At 38.0% G+C, this 13,029-nt stretch overlaps 2 protein-coding genes across 2 annotated transcripts; one reads left to right on the top strand and one right to left on the bottom strand.

The window, feature by feature from the left end:
• The first annotated feature begins 510 nt into the window (after positions 1–510).
• On the top strand, positions 511–1,616 carry LOC103329144 (putative aquaporin NIP5-1). The gene is made up of 4 exons (XM_089050518.1): positions 511–573; positions 658–1,077; positions 1,181–1,242; positions 1,379–1,616. Exons 1-4 carry the CDS (start codon positions 511–513, stop codon positions 1,614–1,616), a joined length of 783 nt encoding a protein of 260 aa, XP_088906644.1.
• A 714-nt stretch (positions 1,617–2,330) lies between these two features.
• LOC103329145 (fanconi anemia group D2 protein) lies at positions 2,331–12,971 on the bottom strand. The gene is given in 33 exon segments (XM_089049717.1): positions 2,331–2,643; positions 2,954–3,275; positions 3,924–4,044; positions 4,160–4,216; positions 4,317–4,372; positions 4,446–4,506; positions 4,650–4,784; positions 4,885–4,917; positions 4,998–5,084; positions 5,531–5,626; positions 5,742–5,971; positions 6,069–6,249; positions 6,462–6,595; positions 6,681–6,882; positions 6,975–7,010; positions 7,615–7,947; positions 7,949–8,093; positions 8,516–8,619; positions 8,713–8,808; positions 9,049–9,129; positions 9,249–9,300; positions 9,395–9,473; positions 9,593–9,687; positions 9,762–9,904; positions 10,202–10,309; positions 10,453–10,554; positions 10,632–10,678; positions 10,769–10,898; positions 10,985–11,116; positions 11,221–11,433; positions 11,532–11,786; positions 11,962–12,391; positions 12,506–12,971. Coding segments are annotated over 32 exon segments (4,590 nt in total). The 5' UTR covers positions 12,847–12,971; the 3' UTR covers positions 2,331–2,643; positions 2,954–3,000.
• Between the last annotated feature and the right edge of the window lie 58 nt (positions 12,972–13,029).

The raw sequence follows: 13,029 nt of genomic DNA, 5'->3' as shown, positions 1-13,029 counted from the left end.
TTTACAAAGGTTATAACTAACGATGTCGTCCTTCAGTTGTGTTTAATGAAACGCGGTGTTTCACTAAAGTTGTTTGTTAAAGCCAGACTCTGCCGCTTTGGTGAAACAAAATTGCCCTCCCTTGCCCAATCTACCCTTTTAAAACCAAACCTTTACCTACGGTGAAAAACCAAAAACAAAAACCTTACTTACAGCCCAACCAGTTAGAACTGAAATGTTGCTGGCTTGACCAATTTTATTAAAACCAAATCGTTACCCACTGTCGCCTATATATATATATGCATAATTCTACAAACCTTCCCCAGCTTATTCCTTCTTTATCAAGCCAATCTACATAAAAAACAGTTTCAACATTGATTATTTTTATTATAAATAATTCAATACTTGGAAGGCTTAGCGCCTAGCTTTGTGAGACATGAAACGCCTCACCTCAATGCCTGACCTTTTTAAACCTTGATATAAACAACCCAACTGGTATTTCTACTTCTCTTCCTTCATTCTTCTTCCTTAATGTCAGGAGGAATCAAAAGCTTGTTGAGCTGCCATGCTCCCATTGTCACTCTTCTCCAGAAGGTACATATCTCTATACACACCAAATTAGTTTTTTCTCTAATTAATTATTGCTAATTAATCACTAATAGCAAGCATCGTTTACAGCTCGGAGCGGAGTTTGTGGGGACTTTCATCTTGGTGTTTTCAGCAACAGCGGGACCTATTGTGAACCAGAAGTACCACAATGCAGAGACACTGCTAGGCAATGCGGCATGTTCAGGCCTAGCAGTGATGGGCGTAATTTTGTCCACGGGCCACATCTCCGGAGCACACTTAAACCCATCGGTCACCATTGCCTTCGCAGCGTTTCGACACTTCCCGTGGTCCCAAGTTCCCCTCTACATAACAGCGCAGGTTTTGGCGTCTATTTCTGCAAGTTTTGCTCTCAAGGGTGTCTTCCATCCCTTCATGTCTGGTGGAGTTACTGTTCCTTCTGTGAACCATGGCCAAGCTTTTGCACTCGAGTTCATCGTCACTTTCATTCTCATGTTTACTATCATTGCCGTTGCCACTGATACCCGTGCGGTAAATATGTGTGTGTGTGTATATATGTGTGTGTTTATATATTCCTAATTTTCTTAATTCAGTGTTCACAAGATTAGGGTTTGATGCATGTGTCTCTATACAGGTAGGGGAGATGGCAAGTGTGGCAATTGGTGCTACAGTTTTGGTCAACATCCTTGTGGCAGGGTGAGCAGCCTTTATTCTTGTTTTCTTCTCTCTCTTTTTTTTTTAATTCTGCTGCAGAGATAGCATGCATAGAAGATAAAATTTACATTATTTAAACTTAGTTTTATGTAAATAAAATTATATATTTATATGGCAGGCCAACAACTGGGGGTTCAATGAATCCTATCCGGACTTTGGGTCCGGCTGTTGCTGCTGGAAACTATAGGGGATTGTGGATCTACTTGGTTGCACCCACACTTGGTGCCTTAGCTGGAGCTGCTGCCTACACAACTGTAAAGCTCCCAGACAATGTACCTTCAAACCAGGTTAGGGGGGCTTCCCACTACTGCCTATTGATTCATGACTCCTCTAATCGTGAAGATAATTCAAACTAAGACTCGATCGTGCTTTATAAATTCATATCATTATCATAGGATTAGCAGCTAGACTTAGTTTCACTGACTATTTGATGATTAAGGTTTATGGTAATTTTCTTACAGGTCACAGACGAGCTTGTCGATCCTAATCCCTGAAAAGCCGCTGAGTCTATACTTAGTTTTGCATGGTATCAAATGTAGATTATAGTAATTGAAGAACGGAGAGCTCTACCCTTTTTTTTTTGTCGAGGGAGAGCTCTCTATGTTATCAAAAACAACAAAAACAAAAAGAGAGCTCGGAAGGGCCCCTTCGTTTACATTTTTAAGAGCCCATTTTCGTTTTTCGTTTCCATTTTTCACTAGATACGCATTCAGCAACTAATTAAATGTTTTTTTTATTGAAAAAAAATTGGTTTATTAATAACTCTAATATACAATTTAATTTAAATTATTTTCACATTATTTACCAAACACATTTTCACTGTTTTTGTTCTCATAAATTGTTTTCCAGTTGACCTAATGAAAGCATTCTCAAATCATGAAAATACAAATTTGTTTTCTCATTTTCATTTTATGAAAATGTTTTATGAAAACAGTTTCAGAAAACATTACCAAACGGGTATATTCACAATTTTATCTTGTCGGATTCTACCTAATGAATTGCAGAAAAATGATTGGAAAAAAAAAATTCAAAATGAAAGGGTTGTGAGTAATAATAGTGCACCTAACTCATTATGGACAACCTGATGATAAAATTATTTATTTTAAGAGCTAATCCTGAATTGTAATATCCCTTGCCTTAAAAAGAGAGATTCATGACAGACCAGGATCAACCTAAACATCTACACCTGCCATAAGCATTGCTGTAAATGGATGCTCTCGACAGTGCAGGAAAAGCTAGGAACTGTACAGTCATTTCCTGCTATGACTATTCTGCATATCCAAAAGCTACTGCTGTTAATTCGGAACTACGAGTTGATCATGTATTTGCCCACTCATCATATGTACCTGTCTTCACCAGAACCCAGGAAAATTCTTTGAGGTCCTGCAAAAATTAGATTATAGAATTCATCAATAAGCAAGTATGAAATCTAAGCTAATTACTATTGAACTGATGATACAGTTATTCCTATGTTCAACATGCAATTATAAAGTTATAATTGTAATTCAAAAGGGGGGAGAGAGAGAGAGGCAAAAGGTTGTTATCTTATCTTGAGTTCTTGATGATATAGCGATATAGCACACATCAAAATTTTACCATACTAGATGCAGAGAGCAAAATGAAATACACTCAATAGAATTGCATGTTTTACTTCATTGCAGCATGCCAGACTACTCAAATTATTAAGACTCACACAAGGTTGGCTCCAGTCAATACGCGTAAAGTTCCCAAGTGCATTTCTCATTCTGTATCTCTGTCCTCTTCACTAGCAACACTAACAGGTGGATAATCATCAGCAGCTTCGGCTTGCTCTTCATCAGAAGCTTCGGCTGGCTCTTCACCAGAAGCTTCGGCTGGCTCTTCACCACCAGCTTCAGCTGGCTCCTCATCAGCAGCTTCGGCTGGCTCTTCATCAGCGACTTCGGCTGGCTCTTCATCAACGTGGTCATCTTCAGAATCCACATACACTTGGGAACTCACCACCTGACCTTTCAAGTCTTTATGCTTCAGGTTGCCTGTTAGAGCAGCAATGAATGATAAATAAGAAACATCAACTTGGATAATGATACAACCTGAATGATTAACATGTGATGAGATCTAAGCATAAACACGCCACATAGAAAAGGGAAATTTGAAGGTTTAAGGGAAAGTGAGATACTGTATACGTGAAAGAATTAAAGATGTATCACATGATCAGCAAGCATCTAACAGAAAAAAAGACCTTCGGCAAAGCTCAAAGGCAACAACAAAGTATCCATGTAAACGAGCGCAATTGGTTGTGAGGTTCAATTTAGTTTTGTTTGAGATCATTTTAATTCTAAGGTTAAGTAAGACATCAACTGAGGAATAATCAAATTCAAGTTAGTTGGTAATTCATTCTCTATCCTCTTCTTATTCATTCTCTGTCAGCACAAATAATACAGAATTCAGGGAATATTCAGAAAATAAATCAAGATGGAATTTGGATGGAGATTAAAAAAATGCATTTAGCGTGGGAAGAAATTGAATACTAGCGATGATGATGTGATACATTAACATTATCTAGGATATTTCTGACCTGCATAAATAATGATGCTACAGGTTAATAGAATAATATAACATAGTTCAATGTTGAAGGACATGTTCAGGTACCCTCGAACAAGAAAACAACAATCCATACATACCCATCCAGAAGGAAGAACCATTTGATGTTGTATGGAGAAGAGCTTTCACACAGAATAAAAAGCGTTCCATAGATCTCTTTGTAGCAGGAATTTTTCTGGTTATACTTGTTTGTCTCAAGCCCTTCCACAATAAATAAATAAATAAAAAGTTATCATATGATAATGACACTCAAAGGGTGAAGATCATTTAGTCCAAAAAGTACAAAGCTAAATATAAATTGAAATTTAAGACTTACCTTTGCTTCAGAACATAAGGCCTGTATTGTTCTTGTGGCCTTTTGAAGCTCTAAAACCTAATTCATTACACAAGGATAAGATTTGCTTCTTGATAAATTGAGGATAAAACTCGACTCCAATCTTTAGGATGAATGTATTTGCTTCAACAAATCTTACCAAGTGGATTATATGCTCATTGTGAACTTGAAAGTGGGACTCTAAGAAGTCAAAAACTGGAAAACATTATGACATCAGTGCCTCAGACATTTGGCATTTAGATCATAATTATGACTATCACGAATATACCTTTCAGGAAGGAATCAACAAACTTCCCTCCATAACCAACAGCCATGGCATGCAGAGTCACCTGAACCACGATATTGACATGTCAACAGTATCTTGGGCAGATGGCATTTGAACATTATAAAGACAGCCCTAAAACAAAATGAGAAAATTCATAACAAGAAAGAAATTTAGTTGAGAGAACTCCACAGAGTACTGTTTATTTACCTTGGCACAAGTTTTACAAAGGGTAACTAATGACACAACCACATTTACAGACTGTTGTAGCTTGCTTAGAAGTTTTTCAATAGTTTCAGGTTGAGCACGAGTACTGGTTTTCTTTAGTAGAACAGCTTCCTTGACCTAAGAGAGGAATAAACACGAGTCATTCCTTGACCAAATGGATTTCCACTAGAACATTGATGGTGTTTGTACAAGTTGCAAAAATGAATCTACAGCTCACCAATTTGTTAAGAACAGAAAGATTCTCTTCATGCTGCACATAAGACCACCTTGTGTAAACAACCCTGACAAGAGAGTATCATTAAACATAATGAAAGGAAACACAAGTCTTACCAGTATCTTGTACCACACAACAAATGTTCCAGAACTTAGAGATGGGAAACCATGATGATCATCTTCTCCAATTTGTTCGCATAAAGCCTAATACAGAAATAGAAAGTTGACATATATTAAGGACTGGTTTGAAATAATATTAAGGCCCAGATTTTTAATAGGGATTTCTCAAATCCATTCTCAAGACCCTAATATAGGGTACTCCATTGGTGATCTGGGTGAGGGAACAAGTTTCTGATTTCACTTCTTGGTATTGAGATGACAATTGATAATCAAAGAAAATCCGTTAAATTCTAAAACTTAATTTCACATAAGAAAAGGTAAATTCATGGTGGACAAGCTGTCCACTAATTAACGAAATTGACCCAAAACTGGCTATCATACAGTGTGATTCTGTTATATTTATACAACCAAAACTGACTTTCAAAGAAAAGCTCCCAAATCCACAAAAGCTAGAAAAAAAAGGGGGAAAATATCATCTACCAAAACTCTAAAGAAACCGAGGCTGCATAACAAAAATAAAATTCAGGCACCTGAGGCAAAATAGAGCAGGCTAGCTTATCCAGCAGGTCAGAAGTTGAGTTGCTACTGTCCAGGTAGATGCGCAATATTCTCTGTACTGTTTCTCCCTAAAAACATTATAAAATTCAAAAGTGATACATGCATGCATAAGTATCACAACATGCATCAAATCATTTTGAAAATTCATGCAAAAAATAAGAGCTAGAAACATAGATCGCTCACTTTTCTCTTCCAACCATTCTCAAGATTTTCATTATCCCAACTATGCCTTAAAATATTCTGAGCAGAAATACCAAGTTTGCTGCGCAAAGTTGGAAGAGCTTCCCGGATAAATTCTGAGTGCACGTTTTTACTATTTCCCTCCAACTTACTGATGAATTTCTGGATTGAGGTTACAACCGATTCTAGAGTAAAAAGTGATTCTGAAGCCAGCATAAAGGAGAAAGAGCATGCTGCAGGGACCATGCAGTTACTAAAGTGGTTAATTAAAAGAGTGACAACCAATGAGCACCCTAGAACACCATCAGGAAACAGGATATATTTATGTACCTATGTCCAAGACACCTTCAAAAAATGCATAAGCACCCAAATATAAATACTCTGTAGTCCCAGGAGAAAGCTTAGGTTGTATGTCTGCCATTAAGCTATCTGGAATCTCTGTAGGCTGGAATGCTTCTAGCAGACATGAGAGAGCTGACTTGTCTGTCTGAATACCAGGAAGGTTTAATATCTGTACTTAAACATCAAATAAGAAGATTTAGTAAACTTTCTTTTCAAAATTAAAAGTTGTGTATGGATAATAATTTAGATAGGATATCAGCTAGGCTGGGAGATCACACACACACATGCACAGAGAGAGAGAGAGAGAGAGAGACAGACAGACAGACAGAGACAGAGGATGCTATTTCATGGAGCAAATAAGTAAAGGTAGTTGACGTTCACCGCACTGAAGCAATGAAGCACTTCTTTGAATACTGAAGTAGAAACTGCAGATTTTGAAAGTACAAGATTGGGAATATTTGGATTTCCGGCAAAAGTAGATTGAATATTCCAATGTTCTTCACAAGCTTCATCCCCTGCAGAGTGATTGTTGTAAGATTAAAAGAATATAGTGGCATTCCTCTAGCGTTTACCCACCAAAATTGGACTTTACTATCTTACCTTCCTTAAGTAACAAAACTGCACTATCAAAATGCCTCTTAATAATTGGAAAGAGTGGTTTAATTTTGCTCAAAAATCCATCTACCGTCAACCTGGTGAACCCAACTGGAGCACTCAAGCATCTACCCCACAATTGTTTTCCAGGAGTGAAGAAATCCAGCTTGTAGTGAAGATCACGCAGAAGGTACAGATATAGGGGTAACTAACACCCACAAAAAAGACATAAGTTTTGCAAGTTTATAACTTCGTTTATGATATAAATTAAAAGATGACTAAGTCTTGAAAGCTGGGTACCTCAGCAGCAGCATCGATACAACAGGAGGCTTCACTCTGCATTTCAAAAGACATAGTAAAAAATCCATAATTCTTCTATCCAAAATTCTATAGACACTGCACATCTTGTAAACAAGATCAAGAAATGCTTGGCACACTGTTGGTATGTGTTCATGCCTAACAGACTCTCATTTGAGTCAACATATAGCAAGACGAATTACTCCAAAATTAGACAACTTTGGTTAATACTTTTCTGTCAAACTAGTAAACATATTCATTCTGCAACTTGAAATAACTTTGGATTATAACCACCCCTATGTTTATGACTAATTCATTAGCCCTACTAACCCAGAGTGCAGACTTCAAATCAATATAAGATGCAAGCTGACAGCCTCTTGCAAAAATCTCATTAAAAAGAAGTCTTTGAACTAAGAGTGGCCACATTCAGAAAACAAGTACAGATTTATGATTTCTGTTCGGTCATCAGACCAGTGCATTGAGCTCTGTAAATCACCTTCACAAATATCGAACATTGATCTTAATAAATGCAAGTTTATTCCATAATTCAGTAGCCTAAACATGTGGATTCATTCATAAATTAATCTCAATCAATCTGATAAGAACACGTACTCAGGCTAACCCCCATAAAGAGTAAATCTACCTTTGAAAATGTCAAAATGGCATAACAATGAACTAGGAGGGGTCTGAAATTAATCCTCTGAGCTTCGATAGCCTTGCCAACAGCAGAAATTTCTATAGAGGGCGCCTCGTCAGAGTCAGGGGAATTTTTCTCTGATGACTCATATGACCTTCCCTTTGTAGATAAACCAGAAGAATCCTCATTTGGCACATCTTGGCCTGGTAGAACTCCCGCTTTCTCTAAGACATCCAATAATGTAGGCTGCCGGAGATTCCGGTTGGTATCTGATGTTGTTTCCTTTGAGGTCTTTTTATTTGTCCTTGTGCCACTTGGAGAGGTTTCCTCATGTGTTTTTCTTATGGTCAAGTTTCTTTTCAATGTGCCCCATACGGTGAGGTTGGTTTAATGCAGAAGAACGGTAGACATCCACATAAGGATGAAGTTCAGGAAGAGATAGAGAGTACCTCCCAATGCAATTGTTTAACAAGCTTTCCAAAAATCTGCATTGTTAGATTGTCCCCATCAGTACTCAAGGATCAAAAGGTCATAATAAATATGCTAATCTGAATACAACATTTAAGGTGGGTATAATCAATTGTTTCTGACCACTAAAACACTTTCCCAGAATCCAGCCAATCAGCTAAGCTTTAGGGTATAAGGCTGGCCTCTGTTAGGACAAAAAAGGTAACCCCCTAAGAAATCTCATGATGCCTGTAGGATTCAGTGCCCCCTCATATTTTCCTTAAACTATCCAAGTATTTGTAATCATGCCTCTTTCCCTCGATTTGCCCTCATTTACAACAAAAGCTTCAAAATAGCATTCTAATTTTAAAACTTTAAAAACAAATGATTTACAACACCAGAAAGCTGATTTACAAATTTTGTATATGTTGTAAATGGATTAAGAACGCAAATAACGTACAGAAGGTTCCTCAAACGCTTCAATAGCTTGGAAATTATATCCTCCTTTGTAGCCTGGCTTGTAAATTCAAATATTCCAGTAACTTGTGTACAGAAGGCGTTGAGCTGCACATTGCATAAAATTAGTACGAAACCACAATTCACGTATAAAGAACCACTTCAAAATGAAGGCAATATATTTTAAGCTTCTTCACTTACTAGCTCCCGTGTCCAATTGGCAGCATAATATAGGGAGGCACACAAAATCTGTTTCTGCTTCCCTGTCAGATACTTCCACTCAGATCCAAAGAAATACTGGTAATGCACAAGTCAAACACATTTCAGCCCAGGTCAATGCCACCAAAACTGACAGACTACAAAAATTAGAGAGTCTAGATCAACTAAAAATATTATTTTAATTCTCAAACAACTGTGTGACTTCATCAAGGATACTTTTCTCCCAAATTTCAAATGTGGATTTTCAGCTTTCAACTTTAAATTATAAGCCAAAGTCTTGCTAGGATGCTGTTGGCAAAAGCATTTTAGTGCCCTGACCTTAGAAGAAGGCAGGTGCAAAGGGCAGCCAAGTAGTGCATCAATTCCACCAAGGGATCCTTGATTCGTCAGCCTTTCAATCTGAGAATTGACAAGAAATTTCAAAATTTTATCGCAAAATTCATAATTTGATCAGTTAGAAACACCATAGAACTCTATATATATGAAATATAATAAAATTTCTATTTTTATACACTTACTGCAGACAATAAAAGGAAGTTAGCAGGAAGAACTTGTAAAGAAGAAGCAGACCTGCACACACATTCCAACTTCAGCATCATAGACATCAAGGGAGAAAAAAAAAACTTCTATACAAGAATAAAATACTGTATGGCCAACACATTACTGTGATGAAGAGGAAGCTAATGGCAAAATGTTTAGACATATTGGTGATATATCACCATCCAAGTTCATCCACATCTCCCCTACAAAGGGAAAAAGAACATAAAATTTAATCCATACTCAATTAATTGCTTATACAACACAATCTCAGTTATCATCAGGACCAGAAAAAAAGAAAGGAGTATTGCATCCCACAAATCACCTTCTAAACCACAGTACGAGTCCTTAACAGCCAAATTCCCACCATCAAGATCAGACAGAAACAGAGGTTCAAACTCTCCTACATGTTTCCCAATCCTGCAATATGCAGATTAGTCTTTCCCAAATAAAAAACAACCACTTGTAACCTTAGCAAATTAAAATCGACTGACCATTCCATAACTGTTGGATGAAGTGTTTTATAATCCATCATTTCAGTCAGTTCGTCATAAAACATGATCAAAGGTAAGGGCAACTGTTTGCAAGAGTCCAAAGCTATTTTCAAGAGTTCCAAAGCCTCATCACAATTTGATTTCTGTAGAATGATGCTCAAGAATGGTGAATACATCCCTCAAAAAAGAGTTTGGAAACTGAAAAATAAAACCTAAAATTGAAGTTGATTTTATGGACGACACAAAATAACATAAGTAAAATCTGCCAGACACATCAAAATATAATTTGCAAGTCTCTATATTGTCTATGTTTCCTCTAATTATCAAAAGAAATTTATTAAATATTACTATCATAGACAAGGCCAGTAACAAATTCATCATACTACCATCGTGTGCACCTAACTATGGAAGAGTAAAACTGATAGACTGCTGGGTCATACTTGAGATGAGGATGAACAGGTAACATCAGTTGCATCTCCTAGACAGGAAACTATCTTCAGAGTTCCAACAAGGCCCATCTTCTTGTAATTCAGCTCTGGATGACTGACCTGCGAAACATAAGGATGAAATAGATCAATCTGTGTTACCAGAAACTGTAAAAGTTACCATATTAAAATTGCATGGTTCAATGTATTTGATCAAAAATTTTACATTTAAGTGCTCCTAGTGAAAAGAAATAAAGTATTGGCACCTGCTTCCGTACTATCATCAAAAGTTCATTTGCAAAGGAAGAACCATATGAATCTGCACTAGACCGAGCCAAAAGTGCCAGATGGCCAAAAATCTCGTAGACCTGCACCATGTAAAAACCAGTGAAATTGTGATTTAACACTTTGGTGCCAAGAGAAATAACGAAATTTAGCATCCTACCTTGTGCAAATTTTCAACGCTAAATCCCTCTAAGTAATCAAGGATACCTGAATTTATGGAACAAATAACTAAGCATGCATTTCTTGGAAAATCATTACTCCAGACAAATCAATATGAAGAATAGATTAATATCATACCATTAATATGAGAAGAAAGAGGAATTAATTGCTGTGAATATTTGGAGGCCAGCAAAGCCATTGTCTCTAAAGCAGAACTGACTTCAAAACCCACACTTGAGCCCACATGGGTAACCAGCGAACCAAGAACCTAAACAAAAGCCACAGCTAGTAGTCCCACAGTACATCCTTTTTCTAATTATCAAATAACCAACAAAGAACATATAGGCCACTTACTTCCTGTCTTGAATAAGTATCAGCAAACTCCTCAAAGAGACAAACATACATATGGATGCCAAACTCCCGGGCTTTTGGCTCTTTGCAAGCCAACAGGTACTCAGACAAAGAAATGAAAGATAGAAAGTAATCCTAACAACAAATCAAAAAGAAGGTTAAAATAATGTTACGGAAATACATCACTTAATTTCGAAATAAGACTGGATTCCATGATATCAGATCATGGTCAAAGATACCTGTACCAGCTCCTTGTGTCCATGAATGCATTGATCAAACATAGCTTCCTGAATGCAATCTTCAATAATTTTCTTCTTGAATACCTTTTCAATGCTCCTTTGCAGGGTTTCACCATTCATGTATATCAGCATAAGTAGCCATATATCAATGACTTTGTGATCCTGAGGTTTCTCAAGACTGTTTAACTCTTTCAAAATCTCCTGACATAGTATCTACATAGCACATAAAGAAGCAAATTAATAATTTAAAGCGAAATTCGAAATTTGAGAGAAGTACAAATGTTTCAAGAAACAAATGGCTGAAGACATACATTCTTAAATCGAAGACTTGATCTCAACGCATCAAGAATTGAAGCCTCTGTGTTGTCCTCGCGCGACTTCCCTTTGAGTTTACTCTTTTCTGATGTACGATAATTTGAAACTCCAACAAATTTTAACTGCTGACGGATCTGTGAGATTATTCTCCGTGCATTTGACAGTGTCGCTGAAAGCAGTAAAAACCTAAGCAGATGAGGCATGTGCTCCGCATCGATTGTTCTGATGCATGACAATGCTATGGTGATTACCTTCAAATTCAAGGGAAATTTAGAGTCAGGTGCAGCTCGAATTCGCAAACTAAACATGCGCAGTAGGCTTAGTTAAGTGAAGTTTCTTGTTTTGCCATGTCCTAGAGAATAAGCACAAATTTGAGATTCCAATTTTTCTCAGCAACCAAACAGATATTAAAGCGTAATGTGAGACCTGCTCTTGCAACAGAGGATCCAAATTAAGATTCGAAAAGGAGTCAAGCACAGGCACAACAACAGCCGAGTCTTCCTGGAGCAATTTCTCAAGAGATCGAACCACAGTCTGGTTATTCTGATCTCCGATGATCTCCGGCAACGATCCGATGATCTCTTTCTTCAAATGCAGAGGGCAAATTGAAAGAACCAGCATCAATTTCTCGGCCAAGGCATTTGGATCGACAATGAAATCGAGCCACCGGAAGTGATTGATGATAAGCCTAGCGATGTCGTCTTCAAGAGACAGCGATGGACCGGAATGTTCCGGATATACATGGAAATACTCTGGAAGCTTCTCGAGAAGCATGTTCTGAATCTGTAATTGGATGGAGGGGACCAGCAGTAGGTGCCGGACTAAGCTCTCGCTTCTGCCTGAGGCGGTGAGAATCCTGAAAATGTAGGAACAATGTTCTCTTAGATTTTCTCGGCAGCCAAACAGGAAATGCGATAAAATTATATAGAAAACTAGAAGCAATTAGAGAGTGTATAGGAACCTACTGGACCTGCGGAGGTTTTTGGAGGAGTTGATGTAAGTAGAGAGGCCGGAGAGGAAATCAGAGAGAAGAGCAGGGGCATTTTCGGAAGAGGAGAAAGTGCGGTGGAGGTGGCGGCGGAGCTGGTGTGGGTCCGAAGGGAGGCACGGTGGGCCCGAGTGGTTGAGGAGGGTGCAGCCAGCGTCGGCGAGTATAGAGGCCATTTTGTCGATGGCTGGGGTCTCGACGACGTCGTTTGGGGTCGGATTGGTGGTGGAGGGTTTGGAAGATTTTGGGGGAGGCAAAGGAGGGACGAAAGAAGAGGAGGCCGGTCGCTTGCGTGAAGGGATTTGCTGGTGGAGGAACACCATCCTGTTTGGCTTGTTTACGACGTCGTTTGCTAGTGCGGTTGTGATCTCTGTGTCTGTGCTGGAGGGAGACTGAGAGACGGAGAAAGACGAGGGCAAAAAAGGCGCCAAATTTTGGTGAATGTGGCGGTTGGGGTTTCGAAATTAAACTTTTAAAAATTACCAAATTTTTTTATTAAATAAACT

The sequence above is a fragment of the Prunus mume genome, linkage group LG4 (assembly GCF_029339155.1).
Source record: "Prunus mume cultivar Tortuosa linkage group LG4, ASM2933915v1, whole genome shotgun sequence".
Lineage (NCBI taxonomy): Eukaryota > Viridiplantae > Streptophyta > Magnoliopsida > Rosales > Rosaceae > Prunus > Prunus mume.
This window is presented reverse-complemented; position numbering and strand designations above follow the sequence as displayed.

Coding starts and splice junctions, on each gene's coding strand:
- LOC103329144 (XM_089050518.1), top strand. CDS start 511: ATGTCAGGAGGAATCAAAAGCTTGTTGAGCTGCCATGCTCCCATTGTC. Junction 574..657: donor TTGTCACTCTTCTCCAGAAG/GTACATATCTCT, acceptor CATCGTTTACAG/CTCGGAGCGGAGTTTGTGGG. Junction 1,243..1,378: donor GTCAACATCCTTGTGGCAGG/GTGAGCAGCCTT, acceptor TTTATATGGCAG/GCCAACAACTGGGGGTTCAA.